Raw genomic sequence first — 18342 nt, 5'->3', positions numbered from 1 at the left:
CATACCAATAAGGTCGGTTTGACGAGCAGTTCTTATAATTTTTGGGACATTAGTTATCTGAACTGACTCGTGTGTTTGTTTTTATTTGTTTTAATCATAATAGACATATACCTTGTACCCACCACAACAAAACAAAACGTGGTAGTTTTACGAACTCTTGTCCAAAACTTATGCTTCTGTGTTTACATAATTATTACATGGGTAGATTGTTGGAGCGTAGGAAGTGCTAGGAAAGTTACTAGAGGCTTGGAAGTATGGAACTTTTGAAACTTTTTGATATTTTGAACTTTGGAACTTTTGGATTGTAATATTTTGAAAAATTGGAGCTTTGATATATTTCCTTTTTGTAACTTTAAGAATGTTTGAATGTTAAACTTTGAATTTAACTAGTGTTCACACAAACCGAAAACTGACCCAAATCAACCCCCATCGTCGGTTAATCGACATGATTGGTTTTAGATCCGGCTTCATTGGTTTTGGTTTGCAATTTTGGCTTAACCAACTAGGTCAGTTTGGTTTCGGTTTTTGGCCCAAAACCAACCCAACCCAACCCAACCCGCTCCCACCCCTACTTCTTATATGCACTTAGAAGATTTCTTAGTTCCGTGAACTGGAATTCATAAAGTAGCTTGAAAGTTTGAGTTTGATTCTTATAAATTGAAATTGAACAAATAGAATGAGCCGTGAATTCGGGTCCAATAGGTGTGAGTTTAATTATTGAGTGCAAAACAAAAGTCTTTTGAGTTTGATTTCTTCAAATATAATTCCCATAATTATTAAACTCACCGCTTTATTAAGCAATGTTATATAATTAATCAAACTCTAGTGCCTGATTGTTATATGATAATCAACCTCACATAAACCACTATAGATGACCTTAATGTAAGAGGATATTTTCTCATTATAGACAGATGACAATTTTCAAATTTTTGCTATGCAATGTAGTATTGAATATCCTGAAAAATAAATTAAAAAAATTAAATTTGAACATTCAATATCAGAGAACATTGTAGTCACGTTTTAACTTGTAAACATAAAAGTAATCTTAACAAATTACTTTTACACGCATATCAAATTATGATTTAGAGAAAAAATGACTTCTTTAAAGCCAAATAGTGTTTCAGATTTGCCACTAATTTTTTATTGTTATTGAATAGTTAGCGGCGTGCCCTGAATGCTCGTCTACCAAATATGTCATATAGTGATATATATTATTTAGTAGATGTTAGAGAGATCATCAATTTAAATCATATTTTGTAGATTATATGACGTAGTGATTGGTAGTTAAACTTCTTCTTTAAATCATTAAAAGAAGAATTTAATCATTAACTGCCTATATCATGCAATCTACAAATATGATCTAAAAACATATCTCCTTAACATTTTTCATATTATTTTAAACACTTATCTAATACACAAAAACATCCTATTGAATTGACCAATGTCTCCATCTTCCCATGTAAATACAACCACTAGCATTTTGTTTCCCGCCCCCCGCGCGGGGGTGTGGGGGTCATACTCTGATAACGAATGAGAGTGTGTTTGTGTGTATAATTCCTGTTATGAAGCTTTCTTTTGCTAGAAACAAAAGATTAAAACAAGAAATATTATTTTTCAGCATCTTTGTCTTGTGTCCTCTTCTGCTTCCACCACCTTCAAAACTCACCTCCTTCATTAACCCTAATGTTTATAAGCTCTTTGAGTCCTCCGCTTTAGCATCAAAAACAGCTGGGAGGTGTTCCAAGGACGGCACAGTTGTAAGAAACTATGGGGAAGAAAGTAAGCCAACAAACTATTTCACTGAAAATATCTAAGAAAGAAAACAAAGAGTTTAACAGTTTGATAAGACTTTTGAGGCCGAAAGTCTACATCACTGACAGCTCTAGCTTCAAGAGGCTCGTACAAGACCTCACCGGCAATGGAGCCTCGAATCCAATTACCACTTCCTCCTCCCTCTCGCACCCTCCGAAAAAACATAGACCGCCGGTTGAGAAGGAGAAGGAAATCCCAGTAGTGGTGGACATTGAGCCTGAAGGTAGCGTGGATGTGTCTGCTGACGCGTCGTTTGATTCTTCGGAATTGTGCAGCCAGGTGTTTATGAATGATCAAGAGTTCAATCAGTTATGTTATCAGATATATGCAGATGATCATACAACAACAACTACTAGTACTATAGAAGGTTCAGCGGAAGAGCAATTATTGGTGGATGATATGCTACCTTTTCAAGAGCTTGAGCAGTTGCTCAATTTAGACGCTGTTTATCATCAGCCTAATCATGATCCTTTTTCCAACTATGATTATACTCAACTTGATCAGCAAGTCAGCATATATGACTACGAGCTCTCGAGGCTACTATGATCGAATTGTTAAATTTCGTTCTACAAGTTCATAGAAAAATTAAGATGTGTATGTATATATGTGTGTGTTTATTCAATGTGTATTCTTTGTATAGAGAGCCCATTTCCGCTTTTACAAATTACACGGTAATGTGTTCAATCTATACTTGGATTCCATTAACTTTAGAACTCTTCTATTAATTTTTGGATTCTATTATGTACAGTGTATATGAATGCACTGCACAATCAAGGTCTACTCGTTTCACCTAGCTTCATTGCTGTTTGAAACTTGAAATCTACTACAGAGAACGGTGCGCAAAATGTCAGAGTTAACAAATGATTGGCTTTAAGATATTGAGTTATATCCTCCGTCATAGTTTCGTAACCTTGAGGATGAGTTTAAGGACCCACGTAGTAACCATTTCGTAAATATTAGTTGTATGATTTTTCGTTTACTTCTGAGCTAATTGGAATGCTGAAGTCCCACAAAATTTATGAGACCTGCCAAAAAACCTGAACCCCTCGCATGCAGTGAGGCAAGTTTCAAGGTGGATGAATGACACACCGTATAAATGAAGGACACACAGTATAATAGATTACGCATAAAAGAACTGTAACGATACATTGATTATAAAGAAGTGTAACGATACATAGATTACATATCTGGCCAGCATTATATATGAGTTGCAACTCACATAGAAACACAAAAGCAACCTGCAAATGCATGGTATTTCATTATTTATTATTACATAGTTACTTCATGACAGGACACACCACTCCAACTACCAGTGTCATATTTATCCAGCACCCGCACCTCAATCCACTGCCAATTCTTTCCCATCCACTACCTCTTCAGAAGCTCTTTTGATCCCGGCCGGGATATTCTGTACTCCAGAGCTTACCAGAAGCCTGACAATAATAACAATACTTGGTAACAAGATGTACAGGCCAGTTCACTTCAGGCGTACCAGAGGGATTCTCTACAAGCTCCTCACAGTCCTTACAAAGTATTTCGTAGCCAAAGCAACATCCAGAAAAAGTTGAAAACCGCCCTCGGCGTAGGAATAAACACCTGTACGGGCAATCCTTACGGAGTGTTTAACTTTTTTCTGACCACAAACATTACAGGAGCGGTGCGCAGTTTTCCGACCACAAACTTCACAGATGGATTTTGTCTCTTCTTCCTTTTGGAGTTTGAGATTATCCTCTGAGTCTTCAACGGACTTTTGTAAACCTTCCTTTTCTTCTGTTTGTATAAAGTCCCACAAAATAACCAAAAACAAATAAAAACAAAACAAACAACGAAAAATAAAAATAAAAGTTGAAATAAATATTAAGGCCCATATGAAATTTTCTTGCTACAGTAGCGTGAAGGCAAGTAGAAACAATATACAGATAAAACATGGGAAGTGTTATTGACACTCTAAAATCTTATTTTACACTCCTCACAAGCTTATTTTTCTTGTCAAATATAGAAAATTTGGAGTGCAATTTGAGATTTTTGAAATGCCAATAATAATTCTCTAAAACATTACGGGGAATTTGGAACTGTATCTCTACTAACCAATTCCAAACAGGCCCCGATCCACTTAAGCAATTACTCGGGCCGCAAATCCTCAACACAATGCAGAAGCTATAGAACAACATACATGCATCATGTAAAGACAGACATGCCAACTCATGCACTAAGCCAGCCACCTCGGAATTTTGATTTTCTTATTCAAACATGGCAAACGTAAAAAGCACTAGTTTCATGATCAAGCTTAGTAAGGCTCAATTGTTAAAAATACCCTACAATATAAAACTATCAACACTACAATATAAAGCTCTAAAACAATACAAATTTACTGCAAAGACGCTAAATGAACAATAAACTATGCAAACACTACGAAGCTAACATTGAAACTTTAAGCTTCTAGTCATTTTCAAGTTATCCTCCATCTAATTCTCGATGCTGAACACCAAGGAAACAAAATCAGCATTTATCAAACTTGGGGAAGGAAAATAGAAGATTACTAAACATAAAACAAGTAAAAAGCAAGGAAGTGTAAATTTGATAATTTACCTACTAGGAATGTGAAGCATTTCCCACTTACCAAGACGATTCAAAACCTTCACGTTTGCAAGTGAGGACAGGGTCCTGTTAGGGAAAATAAATTTTAGTACCAAAAGAAGAATATACTAATAGCAAACTCCTTGAACAGAAAACATATTTAGCAAACACCTTGAGTGTGCCATTAGGTATGAAAAACGCATTCCTTGCAGTCGGATGAAAGCAGGAGGCTCCGGACCATCCTGGAGCATCAACTCCTATAGATAAATAATTAAAAATGTATAATTTTGTTCAATGCATATGCTTATACTCCATTAGAACTTTCCTCCAAATGAACAATAAGCTTTATCATATTATCTTAAGAAATGAGTTTCTAAACCCCATCTCACAGATTTTTATTTTCTACTTTCATGAAGAAAGACACATGTAAATAGTACACACAGTTATAAAAGTCATTGCATGCTCAGTAACAACTTCCGACTTCACAAATAAAAAATAACGCAAAGCTTAGGACGCGTTGGTACTCTATTTGAGTACAAGTTTTTTTAACTCAAAAATCGTTTTTGAGTTACAAAATTTTAATTCTTGTTTGGTAGATCATTTTTAAAAACTGGCCTTGAGAATAACTCAAAACAAAAACCATATCTACGTCCTGAAAACACAAAAAGTGATTTTTTTAATTTTTTATTTCATAGTCCCGATCTCTTCTTTGCGAGTCGAGTTAGTCGCGTTGAGTCCACCGGTCGAAGAAGAGTGAAAACCACCGATTGCCGATCGAAAGATTTCCGTCGACTAAGAGGTATCACCTGCTGGTGATGGCCAGCGCCGACACCACCGCTTCGCAGCCATCGGGCCATTCTTCACTGGCTTCTCATCCTCCCTCTCTCTCTCTCTCGAGTCTCTCCCTCGGTCCCTGTTACTATCGCCGTCATCGGCCACCAAACACAATCCAATTTAATTCAAAGCTTATTTGACGCTGGTGATGCACAAATCAGTAGAATCATGTGTGTTGGCTGTTAAGCTTGGTTCAATCTAAATTTTTTTTTTCTTTCCCAAAAAAATTATTTTCAAGAATTTAATAAAATTCATACCAAACAAGTTCTTGGATTCTAAAGTCTAAATTTAAAACCCTTGTTTTTATAAGAAAAAATAATTTTCTTAGTCCAATTCTTAAGTAAAATAACAAACGAGCCCTTAGTTTTTGTCCAGTTTGTTATGCATGTCAGTTAAAAGCTTCCCTCTGCACGTCCACCGAGCAGAGGGAGGTTTTAACCGATTTTATAGTGTACTTCTGCAATGAAATTTTTTGATTCGAGCCAATGTCTCGGACATGGTTACTCAACCGAGAGCAATAATGCTACTTTTCCGTCTGATGGATGAGTGAATGGCTGACTCTGTCTTAAGTTGTTGGCTTTAGCACCAAAAATCTATGTCCAAAAACTTGCATTGTGCTGGAAACCACCCTAGTTAACGGTGCTTCTGCCCTTGCTCATCTTCACCGTGATGCTCAAGAAACCGATGATATAACAACTCTAAAGATCACTCTAATGCAGGACCAAAGAAGTTCGGTGCAGAAAGCATTTTCAAAATACCTTGTATGGAAAACATTGAAGGACATAATAAATCTGGTGAAGCAAGCACTTTTAAAATTCCGTACACACACACACACACAATTGTGCTCAGACTTTATCAAACTGATTAGATCAGATATGTCGGGCCAATTTAGAGCAGTTGAACAAATCGAAATTACTATTAGAAAACAGAGTAGTTTACCAACACGAGCAAAGGCAAAAGCCATTATTATGAACTGATGTTAAACAATGTATACAAAGCATAATAAAAACATGAGAGTATGATAGACACAGATCGAAAACGAGTTATTTAACAAACGAAGAAAACAAGAAGCCTTTGTCATCTAGCTTGTGTTTGTCGTGGAGCTGGAAGGCTATATAAGGATTTCAGTTGTCTGCTAATAAGCTTACTGTTATGCATAGCCAGTTGAAGTTCCAAGTCATCCGACCACCATTGCTCTAACCCGTGAGCCTCCAGAAACTTCTGGTTTCCTTTTGACATCACAAACAACTTCGCTGCTACTTGCCTGTTGGTTGGACGCACATTCTCTTTGTCGGCATTGGCTCCTTCTATTCCATCATGTTCGGTGTAAGAGCAGCAGATATAGTCACTATTATTTACGTATAAATGAGGAACCCATTTTCCCAAGCCTACACCAGGATTCTTCAAACCTGAAAAATTTGGTATCCAATTCTTCAATGCAGTACCAGGAGCATTATCCCCCTCTTCACTGCTAACCTTAGTTGCACTGCCCAAGGGAGCATTGACTTAAATCTCTTCCAAGCAAACCCTGCTTTCTCTCCAATATTTCTGAAGCTCATTGCTAGCGATACAGAAGGTGGGTTGAACAGATGAGTCTCCACATACATCCCTTCTTTGGCTAATGCTTTTCCTACTTGGAGAGCAAATCCGGCCCCCAGTGAGTGTCCTGCAATACACACATTACTGCTTCCATACCGTTCAGCAACTGATTTCAAAGCTTCCATAGCTGTTTTGAACCTCACAGAACCCTTCAAGCTCTCCCAAGCAAGAAAACGAAGGTCGTCTTCAATATCCCTTCTCATAGTTGGGCCTTTGAGTAATGTTCCTCGAAGTGCTAGAACCACCTTTGGCGCTCCGCTTGGTCTGATAAGTACAAAGTCAGCAAGTGCTGCAGATCGATCCCATTCCAGTATTGCCCCAAATATGGATCCATCTCTTTCATCGATTAAGGTTTGCGACAATTTATACTTAAAGGGTATCCACCATTTAGGAGCTAGAGCATGTGCTTCAGCTCTATTCTCTTGTCTGTCGAGTTCAAGCAAATATATTGATTGTATGAAGCACGCGATTACAGTTCGTTTATAATTCCCGTCCTTCCTGTATGAACAGAAATACGAGTCATTTAACAAAATTGTGTTGTGCCTTGGCCCGTTCGTCAGTGCGGAACCGAGATTTAGATTACAACCTCACCAATTTCACACACAGTTGAACAAAATAAAATACAAGAAATAAAGACACAGAGAAATTTACGAGGTTCGGCAAAAAAACTGCCTACGTCCCCGGAGAGATATTGCTCTTCACTATGAGAATAACAGTACAAGTATACGTAAGTTAAATCGACATAACCCAATCCCATATTCCTTGTACACCCACTCACAGAATTTTCTCAAAAGCCTCACTCTACCCCAAGAGTTCTTTCACTAGAATACTTTTCACTCTAGCTCTCTTGATTTTCTCTCAACCCATGTTCAACCTTCCATGGGAGAGCCGAATGCTCTCCCCCTTGGATGCTCTCTTTTTCCCATCACAAAGGCATAACCAAATGCCTTAATATAAACAAAAGGCCCCGCCTTCTCTCTCTCCTCTTCTCTCTTTCGGCTCATCACACAAGGCCAAATCTTTGCCTTTGTAAAAGCCACAAATCAAGGGCTAGACATCATAATGATGTCCCCCTTTTTCTTTGTCCCTTTCTTTAGCCGAAAGTAGCTAGCACTCCACATGGTTGAGATGAAATTGTTGCCAACTCATAATATGAGCCAATCACAACAATTGGTATCAGAGCATCGTTGGGGGCTTTGGTTCGTTGGAGGTCCAGATTTGTTGTTCACCATGGAATTTTCAGTTGAGCAGTTTAAAGGGAGAGGCGGTTTTGCTCTTGGTAAAGGAGAGTAATGGAAGCCTGAAGAAATGGAAGCCGTGTTTAGGGATGCTTGGATCAACTGCGAAAGTTGATGTTGAGGAAGAAGACAAAGGCCTCTTTCTTCTTACCTCACTTTCAGATTTGTACGAGAACCTTGTGAAACTTTACTGCAAGGAAAGAAACAGTAAGTTTGGAGCAGGTGCAAGCTTCTTTGGTGTGGAATGATACACACAAGAGACCATGGATGATGGTGGGCACAAGACTGCTTAAGCTATTCAAGGTTGAAATCGTGGAAGAAAATTGGAAAGAGGATCTGAGAGAGACAGCAGGTTCGGATCCGGTTCCGGAGGCAAGGGTCCACAGTGCTACGGGTGCAAGGCCGGGTTAGCAAGTTTGTGGTGGAAGACTTTGAGTATGCCCTCTAGGTACTCGAAGCAACACTTCTCCTGGTGATGTTTAGTCTCAAGTGTTGCAGGGGTTTTGCAGCAGGTGGAGCTATGGGATTCACAAGTGATGAGAAGGTCCTGAGGTAGGAGGAAGTGTGGGAATTTTGTCTGGCTCGATGGGTTGTTGCTGGAAATAGGCGCGCTGACGAGTTTCCAGGTTGCAGACAATGAAGAGGAGGAAAACCTGCTGAAGGAGACGAGGATGTGTTGAGATCCTGTCTGAAGCTAAATGGTGATTTTTTAGCTTGCAGCAGCTGCACATGCATTGGCAGTAACTGAATCGGAACAGGACCAACGAGGTGGATTCAGAGTGTGCATGCTGGTACGTAAGGCCAATGGGCTTTGGTGATGGGTGCAAGGATTTTTGCATGGTGTATTCGCCAAGGTGGAGATTGTTGTGATTGGCTCATATTATGAGTTGGCAACAATTTCATCTCAACCATGTGGAGTGCTAGCTACTTTCGGCTAAAGAAAGGGACAAAGAAAAAGGGGGACATCATTATGATGTCTAGCCCTTGATTTGTGGCTTTTACAAAGGCAAAGATTTGGCCTTGTGTGATGAGCCGAAAGAGAGAAGAGGAGAGAGAGAAGGCGGGGCCTTTTGTTTATATTAAGGCATTTGGTTATGCCTTTGTGATGGGAAAAAGAGAGCATCCAAGGGGGAGAGCATTCGGCTCTCCCATGGAAGGTTGAACATGGGTTGAGAGAAAATTGTTGCCAACTCATAATATGAGCCAATCACAACAAATTGAAACCCTACATGTTTCTCCATCCCCTAAACTACAGCTTCATAAGAATTAATTACTGCATAGCCATATGAGTGAGGCAACATATATACTAGCTAAAATAGAAATATATTCAACATGATCCAATCTCAAAGGTTTAGTATAAGTACAACCCCGAACCAATTGCGCCTACATTTGAACCAAAGATAGCATTTGATTAAACGATTTTAAATTCAGATCGCGGAATCAACAATGTCAGAAACATTCTATGTTTATTTGTAATCATGTATTTTATGCTTTTGATATATGTTGCCAAAGCAACCAAAAAAAACAATCGAACCGGAAAGTCCATAATTTATCAATGTAAACATGGATTAGTAGAATCAAATTAGATAAAACTCCCAAAACCCCATAAATCTAGGATCCCAAAATATAAGAAAGTCCCACTAAAATGCAGCAAAATTTGATACAATCACAAATGCACATTGGGTGAATCAGGTGGTGATGGGTCAAAACCTACAATTATGTACCAAATTTATCCGCCAATCCTGGTTGAAATAATCTGATCTGAGATCCAACAATGCATTTCCCTAATTAATCAACTAATTAACAAAAGCACAAAACATAGACAGGCGAAAACTCTGTTATCTTCTCTGTTCCAAACGGAGTTTCCTTTTATGTTCCACAAAAATAAACAAAATTCAAAATTAATCATGGGCAAGTTTCTAAATCTCCAAATTTTGTAAAAAAATCCAAAACTGAAACCCATTCTGCTAAAAAAATTTAGCAACAATCCAACATATTTCAAATCTGTAAAGTTCCAGAATTTATAAAAATCTGAAATGGGTACTTACCAACTCGAGTTTAGAAGGTCTCTCCAATTCGGAGAGGTCAAATTGCGAGGTCCGGATACATGGAAAGCGTATGGATGAGCAGCCTCAGCTGCCGCAACTTCCTTAGCTATCTCCTCTCCGCCGCCGTGCTCAGTCATTAATGCACCGCCACCAGAAACAGCACCGCCTCCTTCTGCAGCTTCTTCTTCCTCTCTTTGTTCTGGTTTTCTTTGCATGATGAGGGGAGAGAAAGAGAAGGAGAGAGATGGAGTAGGGGTACGGAAAAGGAAGGTGAAGTCTTTTAGTTGGTATCTGATTCGAAGAAGTCGATGGGAAATAGGACTATCGGCTTCCCTTTTAATTTTAATTTAATGATTCGAAACGCCTGGATTTTGTAGGCCTGCAACGGTCATATTACTGGCTATCTCGGTGGGTTCAATATCAAATGACCATATCACCCCTGCTCGATTTCAAGAAAAAATATCCTTATTGAAAAACAAAAATGTTCAATTCTCGGATAGAGAAAAATTCAAAAATGTAACATATATCATGAAAATCATTTTTTATTTTTTTAAATTTCATACAAAGAATATAAAATAATTGGCTTGATTTAAAATCAGAAGCATAAAATACATTTCTTAGAGGGCACTAAGGCCGAAGGATGTTTTGGTCATTTGACTGTCCTTCTTGGAGTGTTAGCGTTTGATTGCACGCTGGATTATGTTGGGTCCCCGGTCAAAGAAAATCAAATTGAATATTGTGAATTTAGGATATCCTCAGGATCCTTCCTCAATGGTGATCCTTTGGTCCATAGTGGCTTACTTAATCTAGAGGTTAAAAATATTTGGGAGCCAAGCCAACAACATAAGTTGCAATAAAACAGCCAAATCAAACCAACCCGTCTCCATTAGGTTGGCGAATATTCTAGATTATGATTCATACAAATAGTGGCGTAGTTAGGATTTTCAAATAATGGGATCATAATATTAATAAATAAAAAATGTCATTGGGCTATTTCGTCGAGCATCTTGTATGCACCTGTCAATTCCTGTCAAAATATGTTGAAAGTTTATGCCAACATACGTTGACAACTATTATTATTTGTAGAGACTTGTCTAGGGTGGATGCTAGATATAGAGTAATGTTGAAAACTATCAAGACTTTTCAACTAAAATATTTCATCAAGCAAATAATCACACAATAATGTAATTGGAAGTTAGCCCCCATGGTGAAAAAAATTGGATTTACCACGAGGATTTAAATCTGATTTTTTCACCATGAAGGCTATCTTCCGATTACTCTATCACCACGGGGACCGGTAATTCAATTTAGCGTAGAAGAAAATAGAAGAAGTAGGAGGAGGATTTTGTAATTTAATTTGCCTTAATTGTTTATAGATGTCAAATATAATACACAAACAAATATACATGCGGTTTTCGAAGTGTTGGGGGTCAAGAACAACTAATGATCTCATGCTAGCTCTACCATACATACTAATGCGAGTGAAATGTATAATTTGTATTGAGTTGATACTTAGTTATAATTCATTATAACTTGTTATGTATAGATTAACACTGAGTTATAAAATAAATAACCGAGAAATCAGATCGAACTAGAGTTAGAAAACCGAAAAAGAAATAATTGAGTTGACTAAATAAGTCAAAACTCAGATCAAACCAACCTTCCAATTTGGTTCTTCGATTTGAAAAAAATGAAAACCGACTTACCAAACTGAACCAAAAATTAATCACTAGATAGATTAAGACTGATCCTAATCACAAGATAGATTAGTTTGATTCAATTAGGCTACTAAGTGTGGGTGAGAAATAATAGTTTTTTTTAGTACAACGATATATTTTAAAAAAAGGGGAAGGGAGAGTTTGGCTAAGCTACGTAATATAGACAACTTAATTTGGTATCGAATTCATCATCCATTAGATTGGAACCTAAAACTTTTCACTCATAATTGAAAAGGAATATCATCGTACCGTAAAAAAATAATAGTTATTTTGCCTCACAAATATTTGTTTAATTTTCCACATGGTCAAAAGACACGTTCAAGTGGTTTATGTGTCAATATGTGGAGGAGCAATTTCCCGCATTTATTTTAGTCCATATAAAAAATAAATTGAGGTGTGGGTGTAATGCGACAGGAGGCACAACTGAAGTAATAGCCTCAAAGGCCTCCATGGCCAATGAAGAACCTTGTAAACTCACACAACCAAATCTCATAGAATTATGGCCCTGAATTTAATTGCTGCTTCTTCATTTTCTTCTTCTTTTAGTCCTCCTCCTCCTCCTCCTCCATTTCTAAACCCAAAGCACAAACCCCACCTCAAGTTGTATCCTTTAGAACATATGCAGCTCATTCGTCAGACGGAACTGAGAGTTGGGTTAAAGAGGAAGACCCTCCTGCTTCTTTCTCCGGTATACTTTTCGTTAGCGTACTATCGATTTAGTTCTTATGTCATCTGGGTTCGAAAAAGTATGCTTCTTCATTATTTAAAACACTAAACTTTACTGGATAAGTCACTTTGTTTGAAGTGATCAAACAAGTCCTCTATTTGATCAATTTAGTCAGCCCTTGAGCATATCAAGAACACTGGAGATGTTAGTGGCTTCCTCTATAAGCACTTCTAAACAATCTAATCACAGCTTTTCACTTTCTGCTACATAAACAATCTAATCACAGGTTTTACACTGTCAGCTATATAACAATTTGATTCAACTAGCACCTAAGAGTAAGGAATTTAGCATGCCACTAACACTCTATTTGCGGCTTCTTATATCATGTTTTTTTGACGGGAAGTGATTTCTGCACACCCTTTTGACCTTTTGCACTCTTCTGTTTAATTATGACCCTCGATCTCCATTTTAATGTAATTGATAATAATGGAGAGAATTTCATAGCTACGAAATCTGCCATTCAACTTCTGGTTGCCAGCATCTTTTATTTCGTTCCCTTTGAAAGGCTGTTGATTTTCTTTTGGCATTGATTACTTGAAATTTAGAGTATATTGACTTCACTTTGTAACCCAAATATGCTTGAAACACTTTTGATATGCCTTCTTTATAGGATCATCGTCATCTGCTCGCGCACAGCTGGATCTTTTGAGCAACTTACCTCTTCTAGCTCATCAGTTGACGCCAGTATGCACTTCTGTCCATTTACTGAAACAGGCACAAAAACGTATCATGTGTTGCTCAGAAATTTGAAGAATGGGAATGCTAATAAGTTACATATTTGATTGCCAGGTTATGTTAGTGATGGCAACTCCCGAAAACTTACAATCCGTCAGCAGCTAGCGCAGTTGGTTGGGGACAGAGACGGGGATTTCATCATTCCACTAGGTAAAAACTTTAAAAAGGTGAGTGCCAAGGCTCTAACCGTCTCTCAGAAGCGAAATATCAAACGACAGGCTTACTTAAACGAAGTATCGAAGAGGAATGATTCAGTTTTCTTTGCCACCATTGGAGCATTTGTGCTTGTTCCACCTCTTGTAATATTAGGAATCGCCATATTGACAGGTTATGTACAGCTTTTCCCATGACATATATACTACTGAACTAATATATAGAAATTCAGTTCACTATAAAATTTGGAGATGCAGTGCTTCAAATGCTTCATTGTTTGTTCAAAGGAGGTACATACACCGACTTCTTGGAATCGCATTCCCTTACTTAGTAAAACTCTACAATCTGTTTATAATCACAGAATCTCCAAATCTTATACAGAATCCTACTTACAAACTTCCGCTAATGGTGTGTGTTACCAAATAATTTCAAAATATACCAAAACACCATTAGTTCATCTTATTGGAAGAATTCCTCATCCCAACACCCAGTGTTTCACCTGCTAGAAACACCAACTATTCCTAGAGAAGACGGGAAAATGATTCCCGCAAATCTCGTTTTCCCCTTCTACACTCTCCCTTTGCTTGTCCGTTGATTCTCCTTTCGATCTATTCTATCCAACGGGAGGAGAATAGGGGAGAGAAAGGGAATGCAGAAATCATTCTCTGTGAAAAAGTTGAAGATACTATACATATATATATATATATATTTTATATATTAAGAAAAGAGAACACTTCTCAGCAAGAATCAGTGACTGCTTGCTTTTGCTTTTCTATTGGCAAAAGTACTTGATCTGCAGTGGGCCTTACTGGTTCATGGCCCAGAAGCACTCCTTGCTTTTGGATGTACCACCATTTGTCTTGGAAGAGGTAGAAGAAGGTCATGAAAGAGACTTGAGCAGTGAAAATTATGGTCCAAAGCTTTATGCCTTTTGAGGTCTTCTCATGGTAGGCTTGTAGTCCTGTGTATATGTTGAGGATCCCAAGCAGTGACACTGCAGTTCCAAGAATCCAATGTACAGAAAACCATACGCTTCTTCCCTTGGATCCCCTGTATAAGAATAAAGACTGTAATTAACTCGTAAGTGAAATTATTTTCGCCTTTTATTTCCTCTCACACACTTACTGAAGACTCGTTGCAGAATTTCTGGACTTTTAGATTTGTTGTTTTGATAAGGGGATATTCAACTACTTTAAACTATGAAGCAGGGGATCAAGCTTTGGTGAATGGGGCAGGCCGACTGTTCAACTAGACTAACCCATATTTGCGTATTTTTGCTCTATCAAACAACCACACTTTCCTAGCACCCCAAAGATAAAGCACATTCGTTTTATTTTGTTTTGGTGAGGACATTTGGATTTGATAATTTACCTTTGTGGCCTTATAAACCCCATTAGGGCTTGCAACCATATGAGGCCATATAGGCCTAAGCCAACTCTTTGGTGTTTATTGTTGAAGGAGTTGTTGAAGTTTCTGAAAGACATCACTGCTGCTGCTGTTGCAAGAAGGATAGAGAGCATCTGTTGAACAAAACTAATCAAGCAAGAATTAATTAAAGTCATGTCATGTCGTAATTAATCGAATCGAATCAAAAGCTACTACATATAATTAGTTGTGTGAATGATGGGATTTGACATCAGGGAAATTCAGCACCTAACACTATAATTATGTTCCACACACACATGTGCTAATTAATTTAAAATGAAAAAAATCAGAAGTTTTGAGATTCTAGTTACCCAGAAAATTATAAAGATACTCCTGTCTTGCTCTCTAAGCATTAATCATAATCTCCTTTAACCAAAAAAAAAAAAAAAAAAAAAAAATTAGTTTTAATTTCCTTTCACCATCTTTGTAAGTAAGAGTGGGGCATCTGAACCTAATAAATAAGCTTGTAGCTTAAATAATTTAGTTTTCATAAACACTGTAGTTTTTTTATTTATTTATTTATTATTACATGGAAGGTAGGGTTTGAATCTGCGAAACTCTTAATTGAAGAGAAATATCCTATTCACCACGGAAATCTATCACTTGCAATTTTAATTTTTTTTTTAAACCAAAAACACAAAGAAAAATAGGAAAGACGGGTGAGTCATGTTTCATAAACAAAGCAATTTTAATCGTTTTCAAGTGAAAGAAATCTAAAACTATTGAAAAGTCTAATTAAATGTTAATCTAGATTATTAGAGAGGAGAATGATAATGTAACAGTAAATAGATGATAATGTAACAGTAAATAGATGAACTTGCCTCTGAAAAACCATGAACATAGAAAAGAATTCTGAGCCTTCTTCCACATTCCTCTCTCTGTGACATTCTGATAGCAAGTATTCCTACAGGCATCAAGAACCCCATCGAAGCCCAAAGAAGAAACCCGTGTAGTCTGATTTCAAACGATAAGTTGTGACTCATCTGCTGTAAAAGTCATGCACCAAAATTCTGAGTTATGAGCATTTGAATTCCTTCACAAAGTAATTAGATGGAGTGGAGTATTACCTTATGACTGTTGTCTTTGTTACTGCCTCCACCTTTCATGTGTTCTTGAGAGGAGCTGACGAGCGGCGAAACAAGAAAAAGAAGAAGACTTGAACGAATGCAGAAGAAACCCAGTTTCTGCAGAAACTTCATCTTGCTTTCTCTATGGTAAATGAAGAAACAAACCCTAAGCTTAATGATATATATTTGGGAAAGCGCTCTGGATGTCAGCTGCAGACAATAAGGCATGCTGCAGACACCAAGGCATTTGAAGTGCTTCACCAGTACTTGATTGCCTCTCTCTCTCTCTCTCTCTCTCTCTCTCTCTCTCTCTCTCTCTCTCTCTCCCCCCCCCCCCCCTCCCTCCCTCCCACATGCAAAATACCCCACTTCAAAAACAACAGATATGTCAAAATGTAAGAGAACAAACTGATCAAGAAAGATGCTTAAAAGTTTGTGAGATTAACCATTCAGTCTGTTTCTTTTGGCTTAAAAGAATGCCAAGTGGGATGTCTTTAATGTAATAAGGATGGTAATTGCATGGACGTTGATGGTCTAAACGAATGAGAGTAAGAAAAGAAAGTGGAGGATAATTGAAATATGAATTGATGTTTCAACCTTGTGGGGTTCCACTTTGACATGCTTTTTGGGTTGATGGAAGAGAATGTGGAATTTCATCGACCAAAAAGAATGTCAGGTTTTCTGCTCTCCACTAACCAGTATATGGTGTGCCTGTACATAACTCACAAGTCTAACATGTTGTACCAACCCATTGAAAAAACACAAGGCATTTCACACTTAACCGTAAAGGATTGTCCTGGCACTCGAAGTCTCAAGTTCAAATCCTCCATTTTTTATTTTTGCTTTTTATTGTTTTCTTTATTTCCATTAGAGTTTCCATTAGAGCTCGCTTTAGTGTGAATTTTAACAAAAAAAATATCAAAGATCTGACAGCGGGCGTGCGGACCTGGACGAGGATGTTAGGTAATCAAGCGAGGGAGGTTGTGACAACCCCGGTATTGTGTCTCACATTGGTAAACTACTAGATCGATTTATTTAGTAACTAGTCCTTTTAAATTTTAACTCAGACTAATCCAAGCAGTTAAATTATCAATTATGTATGCCACACTGAACTGAATCAGTTTTACACAATTGCACTTAGATTTAACTAATGATGTAGAACAGATAGCTAAATGAAGTAATTAGTGAATAGTATGGATCATTTCTCGGTATATATTTTATGAGGCAGGTGGACTAAGACAGCGTATGTCATGCATATATACTTTTTGGTTGTGGGAAATCTAATCTTGGATTGCATAAGAAAAGCTATGTGTGTTGTCCTCCCTTTTCAAATACAGCCACCTATGGATTCCTTCAAATTCATGATTACCATTTTGTAACTTATACGTGTTTGCACAGACCCTTATCTTATTTTGATGTTTTTTAGTTGGTAACCTCAATCAACAATCTAAGATTCTAAACCATATTAATCTTAAAGCATAAAAGCGTTTTTGTTTTCCTGATAAAAATAGAGAATGATCAGGCAAGATTAGCTCTTTGTAACGGCGCATGTAGAGCACCTGAACGAAAAAGGCCATTGCACTCAAAAAGTGTTTTTGCTTTATGTTTTTATGGGTTGGGAACTAAAGTAGAACATAATGCACATTATTTGATCTTTATCAAAACTCTATACAGTTTGGATTGAAATTGATGATAGCTCGACAATAGTAGAAACTTGTATATTATATGAAACTCACCTAGTTGTCAAATGTACTAGTAATAGCAATAAAACTGGATGTAATTATAAGAAGCTTAGGCTTAATCAAAAATTATTTCTCCTCATATGATACATCATATGATTAATTGTACACAAGAAATTAAATCCCTTTTGTAGGAGATAATTAAAAAGGAAAAAGGTTTCACTTTACTATTGATAGGATTTTTAGTACCTACGCAAAGAGGGTTAAAATCACATAAAATACTTATAAGAGTACAAGATAATTGCAGTAAGAATGCTTATGCAAGGTGGTTCTCGGCAGGAATTATTTAAAACAATTAGCACTTCAAAAATCTCATTTGACACTCCAAACTTTCTATAATTAGAAAGAAAAATACACTTGTGAGGAGTGTAGAATGAAAATTTTAAAGTACTAATAACAATTCCCTATTTGAAAACCAAATCTTAATTGATTATTTGAAACAAAATTTAGAAAATGTTGATTTTGAAATTTAAAACAACAAAGTTTAGGAAAAGTCGTTGATTTTGAAACACAGTTTACTGTTGTGATTTGCAGATAATTGATAGGATTAAGATGTTAAACATCCTTAACAGGCTGTACGTAAGAAGAACCATGATGAGATATGCTGTTTTATAATTACCACATACTAAAGGAGGGATACATCAGAATATCACATGAACCAATCATAAAA

At 37.1% G+C, this 18342-nt stretch overlaps 2 protein-coding genes and 1 pseudogene across 3 annotated transcripts; 1 reads left to right on the top strand and 2 right to left on the bottom strand.

Annotated features, from left to right (window-relative positions):
- Positions 1 to 6120: 6120 nt before the first annotated feature.
- On the bottom strand, positions 6121 to 10446 carry LOC103947426 (annotated as a pseudogene).
- Positions 10447 to 13128: 2682 nt separating this feature from the next.
- Positions 13129 to 13680, top strand: LOC103947425. The gene is made up of 2 exons (XM_048578486.1): positions 13129 to 13237; positions 13343 to 13680. The coding sequence occupies exons 1-2, from the start codon at positions 13129 to 13131 to the stop codon at positions 13636 to 13638; spliced, it is 405 nt and encodes a 134-aa protein (XP_048434443.1). The 3' UTR covers positions 13639 to 13680.
- An 88-nt stretch (positions 13681 to 13768) lies between these two features.
- Positions 13769 to 16247, bottom strand: LOC103947424 (cytochrome b561 domain-containing protein At2g30890). Of its 2 annotated transcripts, none has more exons than XM_048578402.1 (4): positions 15934 to 16247; positions 15688 to 15849; positions 14813 to 14961; positions 13769 to 14491 (listed from the first exon to the last, which is right to left on the bottom strand). In XM_048578402.1, the coding sequence occupies exons 1-4, from the start codon at positions 16159 to 16161 to the stop codon at positions 14179 to 14181; spliced, it is 852 nt and encodes a 283-aa protein (XP_048434359.1). In that variant the 5' UTR covers positions 16162 to 16247; the 3' UTR covers positions 13769 to 14178. The 2 variants fall into 2 exon arrangements, with proteins under 2 accessions (XP_048434359.1, XP_018503008.2); XM_018647492.2 differs by having other exon boundaries at positions 15688 to 15852; positions 15934 to 16246.
- Between the last annotated feature and the right edge of the window lie 2095 nt (positions 16248 to 18342).

Source organism: the organism of the source record quoted next, unplaced genomic scaffold, assembly GCF_019419815.1.
Source record: "Pyrus x bretschneideri cultivar Hongxiangsu unplaced genomic scaffold, Pyrus_bretschneideri_v1 Contig12, whole genome shotgun sequence".
In the NCBI taxonomy this organism is placed as follows: Eukaryota; Viridiplantae; Streptophyta; class Magnoliopsida; order Rosales; family Rosaceae; genus Pyrus; species Pyrus x bretschneideri.
Note: the sequence above shows the minus strand (reverse complement) of the source record. Positions and strands in the feature narration are given on the sequence as shown.

What these genes read in the sequence shown, in the direction of transcription:
- LOC103947425 (XM_048578486.1), top strand. Translation starts at nt 13,129, where the DNA reads ATGCTTGAAACACTTTTGATATGCCTTCTTTATAGGATCATCGTCATC. An exon ending in TAGCTCATCAGTTGACGCCA is followed by an intron (nt 13,238 to 13,342) that starts GTATGCACTTCT and finishes TTTGATTGCCAG; the next exon opens with GTTATGTTAGTGATGGCAAC.
- LOC103947424 (XM_018647492.2), bottom strand. Translation starts at nt 16,161, where the DNA reads ATGCCTTATTGTCTGCAGCTGACATCCAGAGCGCTTTCCCAAATATAT. An exon ending in ACAAAGACAACAGTCATAAG is followed by an intron (nt 15,853 to 15,933) that starts GTAATACTCCAC and finishes TGACTTTTACAG; the next exon opens with CAGATGAGTCACAACTTATC. An exon ending in GGGTTTATAAGGCCACAAAG is followed by an intron (nt 14,492 to 14,812) that starts GTAAATTATCAA and finishes ATTCTTATACAG; the next exon opens with GGGATCCAAGGGAAGAAGCG.